The sequence below is a fragment of the Saccopteryx bilineata genome, chromosome 9, assembly GCF_036850765.1.
Source record: "Saccopteryx bilineata isolate mSacBil1 chromosome 9, mSacBil1_pri_phased_curated, whole genome shotgun sequence".
NCBI classification, from domain to species: Eukaryota; Metazoa; Chordata; class Mammalia; order Chiroptera; family Emballonuridae; genus Saccopteryx; species Saccopteryx bilineata.
Genome location: NC_089498.1, coordinates 80,783,626 through 80,803,623, shown reverse-complemented (window position 1 = coordinate 80,803,623; position 19,998 = coordinate 80,783,626). Strand labels below are relative to the sequence as shown.

The 19,998-nt window shown below is 48.2% G+C and overlaps 1 protein-coding gene across 2 annotated transcripts in view; it reads left to right on the top strand.

Moving 5' to 3' along the window:
• The first annotated feature begins 4,954 nt into the window (after window positions 1-4,954).
• The window catches only part of DLG5 (discs large MAGUK scaffold protein 5), a 116,971-nt gene continuing 101,927 nt past the window's right edge, over window positions 4,955-19,998 (top strand). Inside the window, exon 1 of one of the 2 annotated variants that reach the window (XM_066242928.1) lies at window positions 4,955-5,612. In XM_066242928.1, coding sequence (XP_066099025.1) covers window positions 5,309-5,612 — 304 coding nt within the window. In that variant the 5' untranslated portion in view covers window positions 4,955-5,308. The remainder of the gene's footprint in view (window positions 5,613-19,998) is intronic. The other variant, XM_066242929.1, reaches the window with a different exon arrangement.

The following is a 19,998-nucleotide window of genomic DNA, read 5'->3' as shown; positions in this document are numbered from 1 at the left end:
TCTCTCAGTCTGAAACTTTAATCAGATCTGCACAGTTCCTTTAACCATGTAACATAACACGTTCCTTATTCACAGATTATGGGGACCAGGGCGTGGACATCTTTGGAGGGGCATGCTGTCTACTACAGGCTATAGAGAAGTAAACTATTTTAACAATACACACTGAAAAATATTAATCAAGGGGAGGTAAAAAGTTGCAATGAGAGCAAGGAGCAGAGACATCTAGACCTTTTCAATAAGGCATGTCCAGCTTCCTAAAGCAGGTAACATCTAAGTTGAAATGTGAAGAAAGGTCTCTGAATCAAAGGGTGAACTCTTCCAGGCAGGACTGTGCTTGCTGAAACCTGGAAGGGGCTGTGCCCTAGGACTTATATTCGCCTTGGTATCTTTACTGGGTGTCTGCCCGGTAGCATCTTTAGCAGGGTCTGGTAGACCAAGCTGGTATGCAGGGGAAGGCAGGGGAGGGTGGGAGGTCCTGATGCTTAGGTTCCTCGAGGCAGGGGCTTTGCAGTGGGTGGACTTTGGGTTCTAGCATTGAGCTCCCAACCTGCCTCACGTATCCTGGGGCACCTGAGAGAGTTCGTGAACCTCTCTCCCTTTGCTTCTGTTGCCACTTCTTTTTCAGGTGCCCTCCTTCCCCATTTTTTCCACTTAGAGCAGATATTATTTTTGAAAAGGGGCCTCAATGCAAAATTCTGTAGTTCATTCATTCATATGTTCACTGAGTAATTACAAAATATCTGTTGAGCACCTAACCCATGCCAGGCACCTGCTAGAGGAACATAGCAGAGAGCAAGGAAGAAGGGGCCCCTGCTCACCGTCTAAATACAAGTGAAATGGACATCTTCCATTCAGAAACCTGGAAACCTCTGCTCAAAACTTGTTGCTATGGGCTGTGGAGTCTGCCTCTCAGATGGATGAGAGCAGAAGCCACAAAAGAATGACACCTATTGCCTGACCAGGTGATGGCACAGTGGATAAAGCAACGGACTGGGAAGCAGAGGACCCAGGTTCGAAACCCCGAGGCCACCAGCTTGAGTGCGGGCTCATCTGGTTTGAGCAAGGGGTCACTTGGTCTGCTGTAGCCCCCAGGTCAAGGTATATATGAGAAAGCAATCAATGAACAACTAAGGTGCCGCAACAAAGAATTGATGCTTCTCATCTCTCTCCCTTCCTGTCTGTTTGTATCTGTTCCTCTCTCTGTCTCTGTCACACACACAAAAAAGAGTGACACTTACCATCGACTGAACATTAACTGGGTAGATACTATCATTGATACTCTGATTTTACATATGAGGGAACTGATGCATAGGTAGGTTTAAACATTACCCAGATGATAGGTCGCAAAGCCAGTTTTTAAATCAGGCATTCTGACTGCAGAAGTTGCCCGCTCAAGGACTACTAGGGGCGTTATATGTATGCCAGATACCAGGCATTGTGCCAGGGCTTTGTGTAAGTCCTGGCATTGGGTTCTCCTAATAAGCCTACCATTCCCAATCTAAAGATACAGAAATATAGGCCCAGGAGTGTTCAGTAATGAGCCAAGGGACACATAGCCTGTGGGTGTCAGCATTGGAGTCTGAGCTGCTACCTGTCCAGCTCCAAAGCGATTCCCCTTCAGGATGAGGGGAGAGAAGAGAAATGAAGAGTCAGCTGTGGGGAAAAGGAGCCAGTGGGGAATGAAAGGGTAGAGGAAGAAAAAGAAGAGGTTCTCAGGGTGGGGTGACAGCGAGCAGAGCTGAGGCTGGCACAGGTGTGAGGAGAGGCCCTGCGGTGGCAGCAAGTGTTACTGTGGAGAGCGGTGTTCTGTGCAGTGCTGTGTGCAGAAGCTGGACTATGAAGCTCAGCTGAGGACTGAGCGGTCTGTGATCATGTGGTGGTCCCCACATCAGGCAGTGCAGAGGAAAGGGGGGGCTTTGAGCATGGGGAGACCCTAGCCTGTTTGCTGACAAAGGAGAGGAAAGCATGAGCCAGAGCAGAGGGGACTGTGTGTGTGTGTGTGTGTGTGTGTAAGGTGCAGGGATTGTCTCCAAAGCATGAGAAGGCTGGTCTCAAGGAGGAGAAATGCTCTTTTTCTAAGATCAGAAGAAATCAGGAAAGGTGGGTTAATCTGTGGAGAAATCCTTAGTGAGAGAGTGATGAGACAGGGTAATTTGTAAAATGGGACTTCCATCTTTGTCCTTCATACCTCCCCCACTCTGGTGAGACTGTATTAATTTCCTGGGGCCGCCACAACCAATTACTACAAACTGGGGGCTTAACTCAGCAGAAATGTACTTCTCACAGTCTGGAGTCCAGAAGTCTGAAACCCAGATGTTGCAAGGCTGGCTCCTCTGGAGGCTCTGAGGGAGAAGCTGTTCCAGACCTCTCCCCTAGCTTCTGCTGGTTGCCAGGGTTCCCTGGTGCTCCTTGGCTTCTAGATGCATCACTCCAACCTCTGCCTCGGTCTTCACATGGCGTTTTCCTGTGCTTGTGCCTGCATCCAAATCCCCCCTTCTTATAAGAACACCAGTCACTGGATTAAGGCCTACCATAATCTATGACCTCATTTTAACTTGATTACATCTACAAAGGTTTTATTTCCAAATAAGGTCAAATTCATAGGTGCTGGGAGTTAGGATTTGAACATTTATTTTTTTTAGGGGGAGGGAGAGCACAATTCAACCCAGAACAGGACACAAAGAATATAGTGTGTGGGAAGGTGCCCTGAAGGGTATAAAATGCTACAGGAATTCAAGGTCATACCAAAATCACTAGTTCAAGAAAATTTAAGGTTGAATATATTTCTAAAGTAAACTATTTCTTCCAGAATTTATATTTTGCATAAAACTCCAGAGCTTCCAATAAAGGGTTTGTTGAAAGTAGTGTCCATCACTGCACAGCCCCTGGGTGAAAGCACTCTTAGCAAATGGACTTCCTCGCTGCTTGCTTCCTGGGAAGGCTTCCAGGGACAAAACACACATGCTCCCCACCTTCCTTTTAGGGGTTACTGGGAGAGAGCCTCCCTCTTGCTCCCTCCTGTCTCAGGCACTCCTTGCCTTAAGTTGGGGATTTCCTGTTGGTTCTAACCATAAACCAAATTAGTCTCAATTTCTCTCCCCCAACCACCACTTTTTCACCTTCCTTCCACCTCCTAGATTTCTAGTTAATCCAGCTAAGATCAGAAGTCCAGATGTGTCTGGAAGGGTGGGTGTCTTTGTGGATGATTTAGGCTCTGCAGTTGCTTAAGGCAGTGGTGGCCATAAGGGGGAACCACCTCTTAGGGACAGGAAGAGGAGGCACGAGCTAGGCAGCCGTCTGAACCCCAGGCACTGCAATAGCCCACTTTCCCCTCTCCTAGAACCTTGTGCTGCCATGGAAGCCCCAGACTCTCTGATCAGGGAGGCAGCCAAAATATTTTTTTCTGCCACTTTGGAGTCCATTTTGGGTCAGGGAAGCCTTCAAGAGTTTGATCAAAGCTATGGACCTCTATCCTAGAAATACACATACATATCCACAGAAGAGTTCAGTTAATTTCAAAAGCTTCACTCACACCCTAACTTATTCTTGAGCCCAAGGCTAATAAACCCTGATTTGAATATACTCTCTCCATTCCATTCTCCTGAGGAGAAAACCAAATTCAGCCAGGGTAATCAATTTGCACTCCTGTTGTGCATCTACTTAAAGGGAACCCAAAACTGAGGTGCAAATTTTGGTATTCTTGTTCTAACTACAATATAGAGTTGGTTTTCATTAAATAAAAGTGACTCCTCCCCTTTAAAGAAGGGAATCTGATGGAGAACTTTGCTTTGGGGGGAAGGACAAAAAAATGATGGAAGCTGGAGTGGCAGTGACACCTGTGGCATCAGTGTGTATAAATGAGACTCCCCCGTTACAACACAGCCATTTGCAATGGTGGGATCCCACTCTGCTCTGGGTGCAGTGGGGTTACTGGGAGCAATCAGTTGGGGTTCCAGCTTTCAAGGACCTTATCCACTCTGAAGGTAAATAGTATGTGTTCACAAAGGACTGTGATGGAAGGCTGAAAACCTCCTTGGAGCAGGACTTTAGATCCTTACTGAGGGGATCCCAGAAGCAAAGTTTCCATAGTCCACTGATTTGCCTCTTCTAGAGACTAGCTAGAATCTGGGGGTGCCTTCTAGCAGGGACAGCATCTCTGTTGCACCAAAGATTAATGGTTCTAGAGCAAACCTCCACAACTTTCTTCTTCATCCAGGAACACACCCCTCTTCTTTCCTTTAGAAGCTGGGGACCAACTCATCTCAAATGGGGTGGAGGAGAAAGATCCTGGATAACTGAAATTTAGGGCATTATACTGGGAAAATCTCTCCGTAAGAGCCCCTTGGAGGTGGGAAACTCTCAGATTCCGGGGAGGTTTTAATTGGGAGATGTTCAGGTGGGGGGGGGCATTCACCCTCAGTTGTCTCCAGGCTTTATTTGTGAGTTTTTAGATTAGAAAACCCTGGTTTGAGGTCAGGGTTTTTGTTTTGGGGGGGGGGGGTATCCAATTGTTTGAAGACTGGCCGTGTGCCTGGCCCGACTGAAGGGGCTGGGGCGTGTGGTGGGGGGTGCGTCTGGCGGTTTCCCGCCGGGCCCCTAATCTGCATCCCTCACCGGCGTTCGCACCTGGGCCTCAGGGACTAGGAGGGCAAGCGAGCGCGACGTCCCCGCCTCCCGGGAGGGCCGGGGCGAGGACCCCTCCCCTTGTCCACCCCCTCGGGCCGGCCGTCCGGGCGCTCGGAAGACGCTCGAGGGTGTGGGGGGACGGGGGCGGTGGAGAACTGAGCCGGCGACGGCCGCGGGGCCCCGCTGACCCGGGCCGAGCTTGAGCCGTCGGGGGCTTGGCGAACGCAGCCCGGCCACTTTGCCCTTGGAGTTGGGATCTGGTTTGGGGAACGGCGCAGGGGCCGGGGCGTCGGGCGACTTTTGTCGCGGGGCCGGGAGGGAGCGGCGGCGGCGCGCGCGCGGAGGGGGAGGGGGAGCATGCCCGGCTGGAGCCCGGCCTCGGGGCGCGCCCGGGCCGCCGTCCCCACCTCCGCCTCCTCCTTCTCCTCCTCCGTCTCCTCCTCCTCCTCCTCTAGTCCAGCCGCCGCCGTAGCCAACATGGCTGCGCTCCTGAGCCCGGGAGGCGGCCGCTGCTGAGCGCCACCCGCCGCCCGGGCCCCCCGCGCCCAGGCCCCGGCCCATGGCCCCCGCCGCCTGCCGGCTCCCGGCGCGCTAGAGCTGCAGCCGGGCGCTCGCCGCCCAGGGCGCCGCGGGGCCGCTCGGGAGCCCGAGAGCCGTCCGCGGGGCGGGGCGGCCCGCCACCATGGAGCCCCAGCGCCGGGAGCTGCTCGCCCAGTGTCAGCAGAACCTGGCGCAGGCCATGACGGAGGTGGAGGCCGTGCTCGGGCTGCTCGAGGCTGCGGGAGCGCTGAGCCCCGGCGAGCGGCGGCAACTGGACGAGGAGGCGGGAGGCAGCAAGGCGGAGCTGCTGCTCAAGCTGCTGCTGACCAAGGAGCGGGACCACTTCCAGGACCTGCGCGCGGCGCTGGAGAAGACGCAGCCTCACCTGCTACCCATTCTCTACCTGAACGGCGTCGTCGGCCCGCCGCAGGCAGCCGAGGGCGCCGGTGAGTGTGGGACCCCCGTCCGGCCTCTCGAACCTGCCGTCCCCGACTTCGCTCTCCTGCTCTCGGAGGGGGGGGGACTGGGGAGGGCCACTCCTTTACCTGGCGCTGGCCTCGGGGACAACCTTTCCTCCTCTAGCTCGCCTGGGGAGGGAGCGATGCGCAGACCTCTACTTCACACCTCCTCCCCTAGTCCCGCCGTCGCTGTGAACAATGCCCTGCTCTGCAGGCCTGGGCTCTCGGGTGCCAGGGCAGCGGGGTCCTCCCCAGACCACCAGGTCCAACCAGGTCCAACCTCCAGGGGACCGCTGAGGATGTCTGTTAGTCCCATTTCTAAGGCTCTTCACCATTCGCCAGTCCTTTGAGAACCTCTGTTAGCCTTTAATCAATGATACAGCCTGGAAGAATGGAACCTGGGTCAGGACCGGTATTTCTGAATTTTGGTCCCTACTACCTGGTTTCAGGACCTCTGGTGCCTTTTAACTCTCTGTCTGTCTCTGCGCTCTCTGCCCAAAGCTCAGTTTGTTCTCCAGGCTTGTGGTTGATTATGTGCAATGCCTACTAGGTTTCTTTGGAAACTGTGGGCCTGGAAAAGTTGGAGAAGTTGCATTGCACCATGGGAAAATCCTAGTAGTGGCTGCTGGGGCTCAGATCCCTCCCTGACCTGCAGAGCTGTGTGAGGAGGGAAGATCCGTGGCGGGTTCCCTTGGGTAGTGAGTGACCGATTTGTGAGTTTTCATGTGTGGGGGTTATGCTGGGTGTTTGTGACAAGTGGTAGGCTTGTGCTAGCCTGGTTGGGGAGTGTGGAAACCCAGTCTTTTACACTAGGAAGCTTCAGGAAGGTGTAGCACTGAGGAAAGACGGGAACAAGCATTTATTAGGCACCTACTGTTGTGGCAGGGACTCTGGTTTATCATATTTGTTACGACTCTGTGCCATTTTTCTCACCTTGCCAGAAAGAAAGTCTGGCTTGGAGTTGTTAAAATGCTCAAAGTGTTGGATGCCAGTTTTCAGTTATGACCTACTGTTTTATTTAACACATTTGGAGCCAGGAAGCAGCAAGTGCCACTATTTCTATGTCTTGTCCTTATTTTAAGAGGGAACTGAGAAGGTTGACAAATTGCTGTGAGCAACTTGTAAGCCAAAGGCTGATGAGACCCATTTATATGGCTATTAAAAGCTTCACTTATTAAGGGTATGATTTTATAAGCTGTTCTTGATAACAGCTTTAATGTATATTGACCTTTTTGACCCCACTTTTTATAGTGAAGGAAACTATATAGAGAGACTATAGAGAGACTAAACTGCTGGCCACACAGTACATCATTTTATTGGTGGCCCTTTGTCTCCACTTTGGGTTTCTGATTCTCTAGCATTTACACCCCTCAAACCTACATTCTGTCCCCAGTTATGATCATATCTGAGTTGGTGGACAAACCCATTCCACTCTTAGAATGGTGCTTTTGAAGATGCAGAGAAGGATAGGATAGAGGGAAATCTCATTTGGGTAATTTTTTTCCCTTTTTAATTGCTTTTACCTTTCTGTCCATTTAACTCTCTTTGAAGGAGGAGGTTTATCAAGGAGGCATGGAAGTTAGAGCTCAGACTCAAGTCCTTGTTGGGATATGTTTGAATTAACATTAGCTTGAATCTCTGGAATAGATTGATGAATTACCAATAATTAGTTCCTCCCCTTTTCCTTGACTGATGGAGAAGATGGGCCTCACAGGACTAAAGTTCTAGGAGATGGTCCTGACCTCGAGGAAATGGAATGGAGTTTGGATTTTATCCTCAAGGGTAGTGATTTCAGACTGTTGTTTTACTTCAATGCAGAGTTCTATGGCCTTGCAGAGGGTCATGACATTCTCAGAAAAATAACTTACAAGGGGAAGCTAAGTTTGTTTTAGTTAATACTTTAGGAAAAATATAGGATGGCATTTGTCATGGCAAGATACTGTCTAGAGCAGTGGTGGTCAACCTGGTCCCTACCGCCCACCAGCTTTCAAGGTGGACGGTAGCGGAGCAACCAAAAAATAAATAAAAAGATAGATTTAACTATAGTAAATTGTTTTATAAAGATTTGTTCTGCCAAACAGCGAAAATCCAACATAAAGTACTTGGTAAGTAATTATTATATGCTTTAACTTGCTGTAACTCTGCTTTATAAATTTTATAAAGTAAAATTACTTCCCTCCTTTATAAATCACCATTACTGTGGAACCGGTGGGCGGTTAGAAAATTTTACTACTAACAGAGATACAAAGTGGGCGGTAGGTGTAAAAAGGTTGACTACCCCTGGTCTAGAGCTTCCAGTGGAGAAATAACGTGATGTGCTTGTAAACAGTAGAGTACTGGGATCTTTGTAAAAGATGACTTATGGCCCTGGCTGGTTGGCTCAGTGGCAGAGTGTTGGCCCGGTGTGTGGAAGTCCTGGGTTCAATTCCTGGTCAGGGCACATAGGAGAAGCGACAGGAGGGCTTCTTCACCCCTCCCCATTTTATCTCTCTCTCTCTCTCTTTCTCTCTCTCTTCCTCTCCTGCAGCCGTGGCTTGAAATGATTCAAGCAAAGTTGGCAAGTTGGCCCTGGGCACTGAGGATGGCTCCATGGCCTCGACTTCAGGCATTAAAATAGCTCTGTTGCCAAGTAACGGAGCTGTAGCCCAGCTGGGCAGAGTATTGCTTGGTAGGGGCTTGCTGGTGGACCCAGTTGGGGCACATGACTGAGTCTGTCTCTGCCACCCCACTTCTCACTTATGGAAAAAAAATGACTTACTGTATAGTGGTTTTCCAACTTTTCATTTTCTTTTAGTCAGGGAGCACTTCTTATGGGGCAGATCTCAGTACATAAAAGAGCTTCTCTGGTTGAAGGGATGGACTTACCCGTCTCATCCATGAGAAGCCAAAGCCAGGGAAACCCAGCGCTCTATCCTGCCTCCTTGCTCTCCCCAGCAGTTCCTACTCTGCATGCAAGTCCATAGATCTGCCCATAAGTCAGCCTTAGTGCAAAGCCCTTGTGAGATCCTGAGAGAGGAGCCAGTTGGCTTTCTTTGTCACCATCTCTACATCGGAGGTGTTGCCATCACCCACTTATGGGCTTCCTTGGTGGATTCCGCACCCTGTGTGGGTGTGGAGTGTCGATCCCCTGCCTGGCACTTGTATGCTGTGGGAGTTTGCTGTGCTGAAGGCAAATGATGTTTGGTAGCCTCCAACATGGGGCCTGGAACTGGGAGGATGCTGGCCTAGGTGGTACTGGGCAGGTGAGCATACCAAACTCATCTGTTCTGCTCATGCTCAGTTAGAGCCTTGGACGTTTATAGAGTATGGAGGTGACTAAGAAAACACAGTGTTGTTTTGTTTGATGGGGACAAGGGGATCCCTATATCAGGATTGACAGTACATTGCTGTTCAGCATATTGTATTTTTCCGCATGCTTTAATATTTCACTTAATTTTGTGGTAACCCCAATGAGCTGAATGATGTCTTTCCTGTGCTGTGCTGGGCTCTGTGTCCCCATTGGTGAGGTGTGAAGACAGGCCAGAAGTTGCAGGGCAGAGAGGAGCTGGCGTCAAGGTATAGCCCAGTGCTCCTGATTCTGTGTTGGGGGCACTTTTTTCTATTACCTGATTAGGCCCTCCCGCTATAGTTTCAGGCCATTTTCTGCACTGGTGAACTCTGTGGAATTATGTAGCCTTTCCTTGTCTATATATCTGGACCTGTAAGGAGGAAGTGATCATCTCTGTCCTGCCGATGGTAGAGATGGGAGAGAACTGATGTTTTCCTCCAAGTGGCTCAGGTCTTTAGGGCTTTCTCCACAGTTTTACCAGGTTCTTGTTTGTTCACTTGGAACCTACATAGTCCTTTGTTTTTTCTTCTTGATTGAGTTACTGACATTTGGGTTTTCTCAATTGAAGAACCGTGACTGCCTGCACCTGGAGTTGAGGGCTCCTTCCCGGCTGTGAGCCTCAGTGTCTTCATCTGTGAGATGGGGCTAAGGGAGCTACTCTTCCTGCCTCAGCCACTGGGAGGACTGAAGTGCCTAGTTCTATGCTCGGTCCAGGTGGGGCCGGAGTGCACGTAGAGACAGGGATGTGTAGGATGTAATTCCAGCCTGCAGCTCACTGCCTGGTTGGGGGAATGGGACACTCAGGAGAGTGACATTATGATATAGATCAATTGAATGATACAGTACAAGCAGGCTTTTTTCCTCCTTTTAAAGCTCTGCATACTACATGCTTTTCCCAAATACTCTCATTCTCACCCCCACTCTGGTCCCCCCAGAGGCTCTTAATTACCATCTAAATGTGAAGGGATCCCTAAACCATTTCACATCAGATCTCTATTGCGGGGAAGAAGTGGCAGAACTTGGTGATTGCCTGCAGGCCCCGGTAGTGTGTGCTCACAGCTGAAAATTTCTTCCCCTCTCCTTTGTGCCTCTTCTTCAGTTTCCTGCACCGGAGTTGCAGGCGTCCTCAAACTACATCCCGCAGGCCGCATGCGGCCCCCGCAGCACTTCTGGAAGGGGCACCTCTTTCATTGGTGGTCAGTGAGAGGAGCATTGTATCTGGCGGCCCTCCAACAGTCTGAGGGACAGTGAACTGGCCCCTGTGTAAAAAGTTTGGGGACCCCTGGTAGAAAATGGAGACAGGAGAAGCCGAAGGAGGCTTTGTGGAGGGATGAGGCTTGAACTGGGTGTAGAAGGAGCACTTTGAACACACAGAAGGAAGGGAGGAGGACATTCTGAGCAGCAGGCCTAGCCACAGAGGAGCAGCGTGTTTCCAGGTTATGGAATTGGGCTGGCTGGAGTAGAGAGGAGCTTGGCACTGCTCTGGGTCGCTGGGGATGCGGAGGTGACCTGGAGGACCACAGTGGCTAGCTGTGCGTGGGGTTTGGACCTCTCTTGGAATTGAAGCATTGAACGCTTGTCAGAAGTTAAAGCCGGAGGAATTTTTTAAAAAAGAAATAACCCTGCCAGGTTTTTCCAGTAGGACAAGTACAGTTGGCTGCTGATTGTCAGGTGTGGATTATTTATTATTCATCAGAGGTTACCTGGGCCTTTTGTTCTCTCCCAACTCTCTTAGGTTCCAGCCACCTTTCTTCATCTACTTTGCCCTGGAGGGTCAGCAGGGACAGTGACCAAAGAAAAAGTTCCAGCCATTGTAATTTTTCTTTTGTGTTGCAAGGAATGGGTGGAAGAGCTTGGAAGCAATGATTGAGAAGTGTTTTCTAAGAGAAAGGTAAATTTCAGTTATTCCTCTATGCTTTATCTGAGGGAGCCTTTATTGCAGGTGACAGAAACTTAGCCTAAATCGTATTAGGCAGGAAAGAGAAAGTTATTATATGATATTCCAAAACCTTGGGATGGATTGGGGAAACTGGCCTTTGGATGGTTGATCCTGAATGCTACACTCTTTCCTATGGGCCTGGAACTTAGGGGCCTGGAACAGGGCTTCCGTCTTCACAGCCCCTGGCCAGAGAATAAAGGGAGCTCTAGCTAATTAGCCCAGGCAGAAAAATCTCATGGAAGGATTTCAGTTGGTCTGATTAGGGTCATGTGTCCACATGAGGCCCAGTCATTGTGGCCCGAGCTAGAGGACTAAGATTGACTCAGCCATGGACCCAACTAATAGGGTTGGGTGATGGGATGCTTTGATTAGCATTCCGTACTAGTACTTACTGTATGGTTCTTTAAAGTGGGGAGAAGCAGTTCTCCAAAGGGAGAAGAGTGGGAAGGATGTTGTGCCAGGTAAAACAGCTGGTGAGGCCTGACCTGTGGTGGCGCAGTGGATAAAGCCTCGACCTAGAAATGCTGAGGTCGCCGGTTCGAAACCCTGGGCTTACCTGGTCAAGGCACATATGGGAGTTGATGCTTCCAGCTCCTTCCCCCTGTCTCTCTCTCCTCTCTCTCTCTCTCTCTCTGACTCTCTCTCTCTTCTCTCTAAAATGAATAAATAATAAAAAAAATTAAAAAATAAATAAATTATTAAAAAACAGCTGGTGAATGTCCATATGATTGATGTGATATGTGATGATACAGTTAGCAGGCGAGGTCGTTGCTAGAGTGGGATGCTGGGGAGGTGGGCAGACTTCACTAGGTTTTAGACTTTGAACAAGGCACTTAACCTTTCTGAGCTTATCTCCTACTCTACAAAATAATTAAAACCATAACTACCTCACTGTGCTATTTGATAATTAGTAAGAAAAAGGAGGAGCATTTGTCAGTGTGGTGAGCAGTACAGCCTGGAATCAGCCTTGGAACAGAACCCTGGGATTCTCCCGGTATTGCAGAGGGTTTCGTGAGAGCTCCTGGTGAACGGTGCTGAGCAGATGTCAGGGTTGCCTCCACTGTGGCTGTGGATCACCAAGAGTAGGGTGTAATCTCTACAGCTGAACTCGCTGCTAATATTCCTGACGCCTGGAATAACAGAGTCTGGCCCAAGATAGGTGTTCAGTAAATTTCTGTTGAGTAGATGACTAGTCAGCTGTGTGTAGAATGAGTGGTGTGATGCTGCAGTTCCTCTTTAGAAATACGTGCAGATTTCTTAAATGGTAACTTCACAATGACAGAAGGCTGTAGGAGTACGGGAAGGCTAGGGTGAGTTTCAGATTCACACACAGATGTCACTACGTACAGTATGTCTGTGATGGAAGCAAGTGGTGTGACATTGGTGTCTGAAGTTCCCAAGGTCACCCATCAGGTACCGGCATTGTGGGGCTGGCTGCCAGGAGCCTATGGAGCACCAACATTGCCTTTTATAGGATTGGAGAGCCCTTCCCTTTCTGCATGTAGAATTTGAATGTCAGCTTGGTGTCCTCAAAAGAGTCTTTGGACATGTATCTGCCCCTAGCTTTGCAACATCTTGACATTGGATGAGCTTCTTAACTACCTGGGGCTTGTTTTTTTCTTTTTCTACCTCCCCTCCCTCAGTCCCTAGAAGTTTAGCCAGGACTGTGGACGTGCTCATCCTGTGGAATCCCCAGCGCTTCTAAAGCGGCACTGGGACCAAGGAGGCTTGGTAATAGGGTTGAACTAGATTTTTGAGGCTTCTTCGGCTCTGTACCATGTTATTGGTCTCTCATTTAGTGTTAGTGTTGAGTAATTTTTGATACTTTGGCTTTCTATTTCCTGAAAAAGGAAGCAGCAGGGGAGATATATTTGTCTTAGCTATTTTTAATTTCTTAAAAAATTTTTTTTTATTATTGGTTTTTAGAGAGAGAGAGGAAGGGGGAGAGAGAGAGAAACATTAATTTGTTGTTCCACTTATTTATACATTCATTGGTTGATTCTTGTATGTGCCCCGACCGAGGATTGAACCTGCAACCTTGGCACTTTGGGTTGATGCTCTAATCAACTGAGTTTCCCAGCCAGGGCCTTTCTTACCTTTTTTGTTCCACCTTATCCAACCACCTATACATTCTGCAGGCCAGTGCGAGGGGGTTCTTCAGTGATTTCCCGTAACCTGGGAGGATGTGAGCCACAGAAATAGTGGATGTAGAGCAAGAGGTCTGAGCTGCCTATCAGTCTCTGTGGTAGGGATGCTGCGCATGTTCAGCAGGGAAGAATTTTAAGTAGGATTGGGTTGGGGGATCGTGCATCTTTTTTATCTTTTACCTGGGGTAGATTGCTCAGCTTTAAATACTGTGACTATTGGCCCTGGCCGGTTGGCTCAGCGGTAGAGCCTCGGCCTAGCGTGCGGAGGACCCGGGTTCGATTTCCGGCCAGGGCACACAGGAGAAGCGCCCATTTGCTTCTCCACCCCTCCGCCGCGCCTTCCTCTCTGTCTCTCTCTTCCCCTCCCGCAGCCAAGGCTCCATTGGAGCAAAGATGGCCCGGGCGCTGGGGATGGCTCTGTGGCCTCTGCCTCAGGCGCTAGAGTGGCTCTGGTCGCGACATGGCGACCGACGCCCAGGATGGGCAGAGCATTGCTCCCTGGTGGGCAGAGCATCGCCCCATGGTGGGCGTGCCGGGTGGATCCCGGTCGGGCGCATGCGGGAGTCTGTCTGACTGTCTCTCCCTGTTTCCAGCTTCAGAAAAATGCAAAAAAAAAAAATAATAATAAATAAATAAATACTGTGACTATTGATTTTTTTGAGATAGAGTTCCGTGAGAGGAACCTTTTAAACTAGTAAACAGATGTTTGGCATGTTTCATGTTAGCCATCCAAATCTAAACCCTTGGTTGATAATTGGGAGGTGACTGTTGACCTTGGTGTTTGTTTCTCATAAAGAATCATAATCCACTTGCTTTTTTTTTATTATTAAATGAGAGGAGGTTTGTCAAGACAGACTCCCGCATGCGCCAGATGGGGATCCCCCTGTAAAGCCCACTAGGGGTGATGCTCTGCCCAGCTGGGTGTTGCTCTGTTGCTCAGCAACTGAACTGTTTGTAGGGTCTGAGGGGAGGCCATGGAGCCATCCTCAGCACCTGGGGCCAACTCGCTCCAATTGAGCAATGGCTGCAGGAGGGGAAGAGAGAGAGAGACAGACAGAGAGAGAGAGAGAAAGAGAGGCGTGAGGGAGGGGGAGAGGTGGAGAATCAGATGGGCGCTTCTCCTGTGCGCCCTGACTGGGAATCGAACCTGGGGCATCCACACACTGGTGCAGTGCTCTACCACTGTGCCAGCCTGCCAGGGCCTTTTTTTTAAATTGTTGTAATATATATATAGCATAACATTTATTATTTGAACCATTTTTTTCTATTTTTTAAAATTGTGGCAAAATATAAATAATACACACACACACACACACACACACACCCTGATATTTTCTATTTTAATCATCTTTAAGTATTCAGTTCAGGGGTAAGTACATTTACGTTGTTGTAACCATCACTACCATCCGTCACTATACCTATTAAACAGTAACTTTCTATTCCCTCCTTTCCCTAGCCCCAGGAACCACCTTTCTACCTCCTGTCTCTATGCATCTGACTGCTCTAGGTACGTCATATAAACAGAATCATATACAATATTTGTCTTTTTGTGATGGGCTTTTCTACTTGTCTCAGTGTCCTCAAGATCCATCCTGTCGTAGCCTGTGCCAGGATTCCCTTCCATTTTAAGGCAGAATAATATTCTGTTGTATGTAGAGACCACATTTTGTTTGTCATTCAGCCATCAGCGGACACTTGGGTTCTTTTGCCTATTGTCTATTGTAATAATGCTGCTATGAACATGGATGTGCAAACATCTCTTCCAGACCCTGCTTTCATTTCTTTCGGATATATATTCAGAAGGGGAATTACGGATCATGAGGCAATTTATGCTTAATTTTGGGAGGAACAAAATATTGCTTGTTTTGAGTTTTTAAAGGAAATTCATACTGTCTGCAGCACCTTGGCTTGGGAGTGATTGGCCTGGCTGGAGTCTTACTTCCAACATTTTCTTTACTTTTTCTTCAAAAAATTGTGTTTTTTTTTTCCAGACCTATCTTGGGAAGTCTCAGGACAGTTCCTTGGGACTTAGAGGAAGATTTAGTATCAGTAGTCATCCATAAGCCTCAAGAGTTATAACCGGCCTGACCGGGCGGTGGCGCAGTGGATAGAGCCTCGGACTGGGATGCAGAGGACCCAGGTTCGAGACCCCGAGGTTGCCAACTTGAGCACGGGCTCATCTGGTTTGAGCAAACATTCCACCAGCTTGAGCCCAAGGTCGCTGGCTCCAGCAAGGGGTTACTCGGTCTGCTGAAGGCCCACGGTCAAGGCACATATGAGAAAGCAATCAATGAACAACTGAGGTGTTGCAACACGCAATGAAAAACTAATGATTGATGCTTCTCATCTCTCTCCATTCCTGTCTGTCTGTCCCCGTCTATCCCTCTCTCTGTCTCTATAAAAAAAAAAAAAAAAAAAAAAAAAAAAAAAAAAAAAAAAAAAAAAGAGTTATAACCGGTGTTACTAACCAGAAACTCCCAGCAGTATTCATATCTGGCAGCCAAGGGATGTTCACACATTTCCTTTGGGTTTCCAGTACTGATATCTCCATCCCCAAAGGCCTTGAAGTATGTGAGTTATTTCTGCTTTGTAGACACTTCCTTCTTATCCCAATCAGGGCTGGTTTGGTTTGGTTTTTCAGTCCTAAATCCAGGGTAACTGACTATCAAGATTTTCTTTCAAAAGGCTTAGCTCAGCATTTCCTAAGGAAACATCTAAATGCTGGGTTGGTGGGATGTCAGTGGTATTACTCGATTAAAGGGTTCTGTAGGTCAGATGCATTTGACCAGTGCTGATTTGAGCAGGTTACAGGGGCTCCTTTACTGGGGGACCTCTTGAGAGCACTAATGAGCCAGAGTGCTTTGGGACTTCACTGGAATGGGTTCACTCTGCAGGTTTTCCCAAACTGATTTAACCACAAACCCCGCTTTCATTGAGCATTTTGCAACATCAGTGTTCTGAGAAATGCATTTTTGGGAAACTTCAACATTAGTGCACAGACTAGAACATTAATATATACCATTGTTTTTCAGATTTTCCCTCAGCTTTCTCACTTGGGAAACCCAAATCGTAAACTTTTCCATTCTTTTAAATTCTGATGCCAGCTAAAATGTGCACGTGTGATTGTGAGGCCAGTAGATTTTTTGGCTGTGTGATCTTACATAAGGTGTGTGACCTCTCTGGGCCTTAGTTTCCCCAGTGTGGCTTAACAAGAATGAAGTCTGGTTTCGTGTTGGTTGTTCTTTGAGAAGGTTAACCCTCTTCTTGTCTTCTCCAGGAGTGGACTCTGATCCCAGAGAGTGGAACATGGGCTGAGTGGTGGATGATACTGGAAGGTAGAACCGAGCTGAACTTAAGCAGAGGCCTTTCGTTCTTCCTCCCTTCATTCATTTTAAATTTTATACTATAAAATTATCAAATATATGCAGAGATGGAGAGGGTAGTAGAACAAACACCCTGCTTTCCCAACAACTTTTGTTTTCTGTAGTATTTTAAAACAAATCCTAGACAGCATATCACACCTCCCCAAAATACTTAAGGAAGTGTCTCTAAGAGGTAAGGCGTTTTAAAAACACATTGCCAGAGACCATTTCTACAACCCACAGTTTTGTTAATGTCATCTCATTCCCAGTTGATAGTCAGGTTTTCTTTTCTCAGAGATGTCTTTTTATTGATGGTTTGTTTGAATCAGAATTTTAATAAGATCCGCATGTTGCATTTAGTTAGTGTCACCCTCAGAGCCTCTTTTCTTTTTTTAAAAAATTTTTATTTATTGACTTGATAGAGAGAGAGAGAGAGAGATTTGTGTTTCACTTACTTATACATTCATTGGTCGACTCTTGTATGTGCCCTGACTGGGATCGAATCCGCAACCTTGGGATATCTGGGTGACACTTGAATCAACTGAGCTACCCAGCCAGAGAGGGCTCTTTTATAATCCCTAACAGCTCCCCTCCCCTGGGCCTTTTGTTTAAGGGAGAACTTAACCATCCAAAGTTCCTCAGGGCTCTCCAGAATTTCACTGGCTTGGGTGCTTTCCCATGCTGAGAGAGAGAGACAAGCCCCCACAAAGCCTCACTTTCCTTTGCCTGAGCGGGATTGGTGAATCACAGGTGGGCATGGAGGCTGCATTTGGTGGCAGCTGTGTTTCCATGACATCCTGTTGTCTTCATCTGCTTCCTCTGTTTACCTTTGTAGATTTCCTTTTGGGATAAACCATGCTCTCAAAAATGACGAATGACCACAAAGTGGCTAATAAAAAACCCACTCTCTGCTTCCTAAGATTGTCATGTGGGAAGGAGCAGAGTGAAACACCATCCGATGATTCCTTGCAGTAGGAAGTGGTTACCTTTTTTGAAAAATTAATTCTGTTTAAAAAATGTATATGGTTACTAGCTGGCCCTACACCAGCATTGCAGAAGAGAATGGTTAGCCGTTGATGCAACTAGGCCCCTGCCAACATGCATCCTTCAGGTGGGGTAGGTGGGGCTGCCTGTGTGGGGAGCTGTGCGGTCAGAGATAATCACCTGCGACTCCCAGCTGCTGCCTTGTCACAGTCTCAAGCCAGGGTGTGTTTTCTCGGCCCACAGTGTTTTTCCAGGTGTGGCGCCCATCTCTTGGGCGGCTCTCAGGCCTCTTTCTGAGTCAACTTTAGGTTACTTGTCTAAATAGCATCTGCTTGACTCCTTAAAATGGTCTGGGACCCCCACACCAATCTTGTTCATCTTTAGACCGTTGTGAATCTGCTGAACAAAAGTGATGGAAGTCTGTGCTACCCGTGATGAGTAATGTGATGACAAAATAAATAGGAAGAAACTGGGTTTTTATATTTTGATGTCAGAAGTCATACTTTAAAAAAGTTGAATGACCTTTTCAATACTCATGAGAACCTCCGTTCTTACTCAGGGTTACCTCTTTATCTTCTCATCTGGCCACAACTTTCATTTCCTGTTTATGTTTCTTATGCAGCTTAAGGCTGTTGAATGTCAGGGCTGGAAGGGGTCTCAGAGACCATTTTGCCCAAACTGCCTATTTTACAAATGAGAAACAGCAGTTCAGAGACACAAAGCAACTCTGCTGGGGTCTGTATCATGCCCCTGGTGAAGCTGGACACAGGGTCCAGGTTCTTCCCATGCTGGGGTTCCTTCCAAGGCATCTTTGCCAGCCCCAGGCTGGGCGGGGAGTCTGGTTTTTCCTGATCCTGACGTTGTATTTGCAGGCACCAGCCTTTCCCATGAGGAAGAGCGAGTTACAGGGCCTTGCAGTTAATGGAGTGCTGCTACAGCCTCTCATTCCTGGCCATTGAAATAAATCTGTCAGTTCATGTAATTGGCATTTGCGTTCTACAGATGGGCAGACTAGGCCAAGAGATGTTGCTCAGGGCCACCAGGTGCTCAGAGACTAGGCAGGTTTTGGAGTCCTTCTCAGTTTCTTTGTGAAGACTGCAGTTGTTCTATGCTCTGAGCCAGCTTGTGAGTGTCCCTGTTGAGGTGTCTGTGTCCTGAGCCTTAGACACCCCTCCCTTTCTCATCACAGCATTTATTCATTGAACATTCTGAGAACCTGTCACATAGGGAACACTGTTTGGATGCAGACATGCGTGGTGACATCTGAATTAAGTGCTGAGTCAGATGATAGGTCTGATGTTGGGAGGAGGTACCTCCTTATCTCATTCTTGTGACACAGCAAAAAGCTTCCAGGGCTGATTGCTGTGGCTTCTTAGTGCTTAGTCACAGGACAGAGTTCAGGCAGGAGAATGACCCCACTGAGTCTCTTGCCCTGGAGGGAAAAGCCTTAAATAGAGATAAAAGGGTAAATGCCCCAGGATACTGAGTTGGGGCCCACCCCCATGGCCAACCTCAGTGGGAACTAGATCCAGGAAAAAGCAAGAAAGTAAAGAAAACCAAAATGTGCTGGTTGTCTGTCTTTTTCATAAAAAAAATATAGCTGAACCTGAAGCCATTTAGAATTTAGGTGCTGTGAGTGAGAGAATTTATATGTCTGTCTGATCTCTTAACTAATTTTTGATTGAAAATGGTAGACCGCTATTGTAAGTCCTGTCATACCCCCCCCCCCCCCCATTTTATGAGCCCGGGGAGAGGGAACAAAACAGTGACAGACAGTTCGTGCTTTTTATGGAATTTTGCTTTGTGGAATTTCATCAAAGTTTGTTCTATGCTGAGCCTCCCCCATAGTAAGGCTTGTCATGAAGACGCAGTAGAGCTGGTCACAATGTCTCCTTACATGAGATCACACAGCCTCTCTGTCCATTTGTCTGTCCACCCAACATATACCTGGTCCATGGCTCTGCTAAGTGCCGAGATATAGAGATGAGAAAGACATTAGCTGGCATCACCCATGATCAACACCATAGACCCAATACCAAAATCTGAGTCGCTTTGTTCCTTTAGCTGCAGTACGTATCCTGTTGTTCATCACAGCTTTTCATTTTGGGTTGCTCTATTCTCTCTCTTCTGCCTGTGCAGCCAGAAGTAATCAGCCTAGCTTATTGACATCCTATTCCTCATCTGCTGTTTTTTGGTTTATAGCAAATCACAAGTGTTTTTGGTTGCAGAAATCTGTAAGATTCTCAGAAGGGCGAAGAGAGATGGTTCTTGCACCCCAGGATTTTATTGTCCCATTGGAAAGCCCACGTGTGAAGGAGCAGCTATCCAGTAGTACAGATCACGCAGCGCAGGTGTGGCTGCCCCAAGAAGAGTGTACAGTGAGTTGGGCACAGGCAGATGACTGGAGGGCTGGATGGGTGCTGGAGGGAGGCAAGGGGGAAGGCAGGCCTGGCGAAGGCAAGGTGAGACCCAGGGATGAGAGGAGAGAGTTCATTCTCTGAAGAGTGGGTCTCTATGGGAAGTGCAGGTGCCTGCTGGCGGTGGTGCAGGCACGGGGAGATGAGGCCAGGCTAACCAGCCCCTGGAAGACCAGGGCAGACCTGGCCGCTGCTTC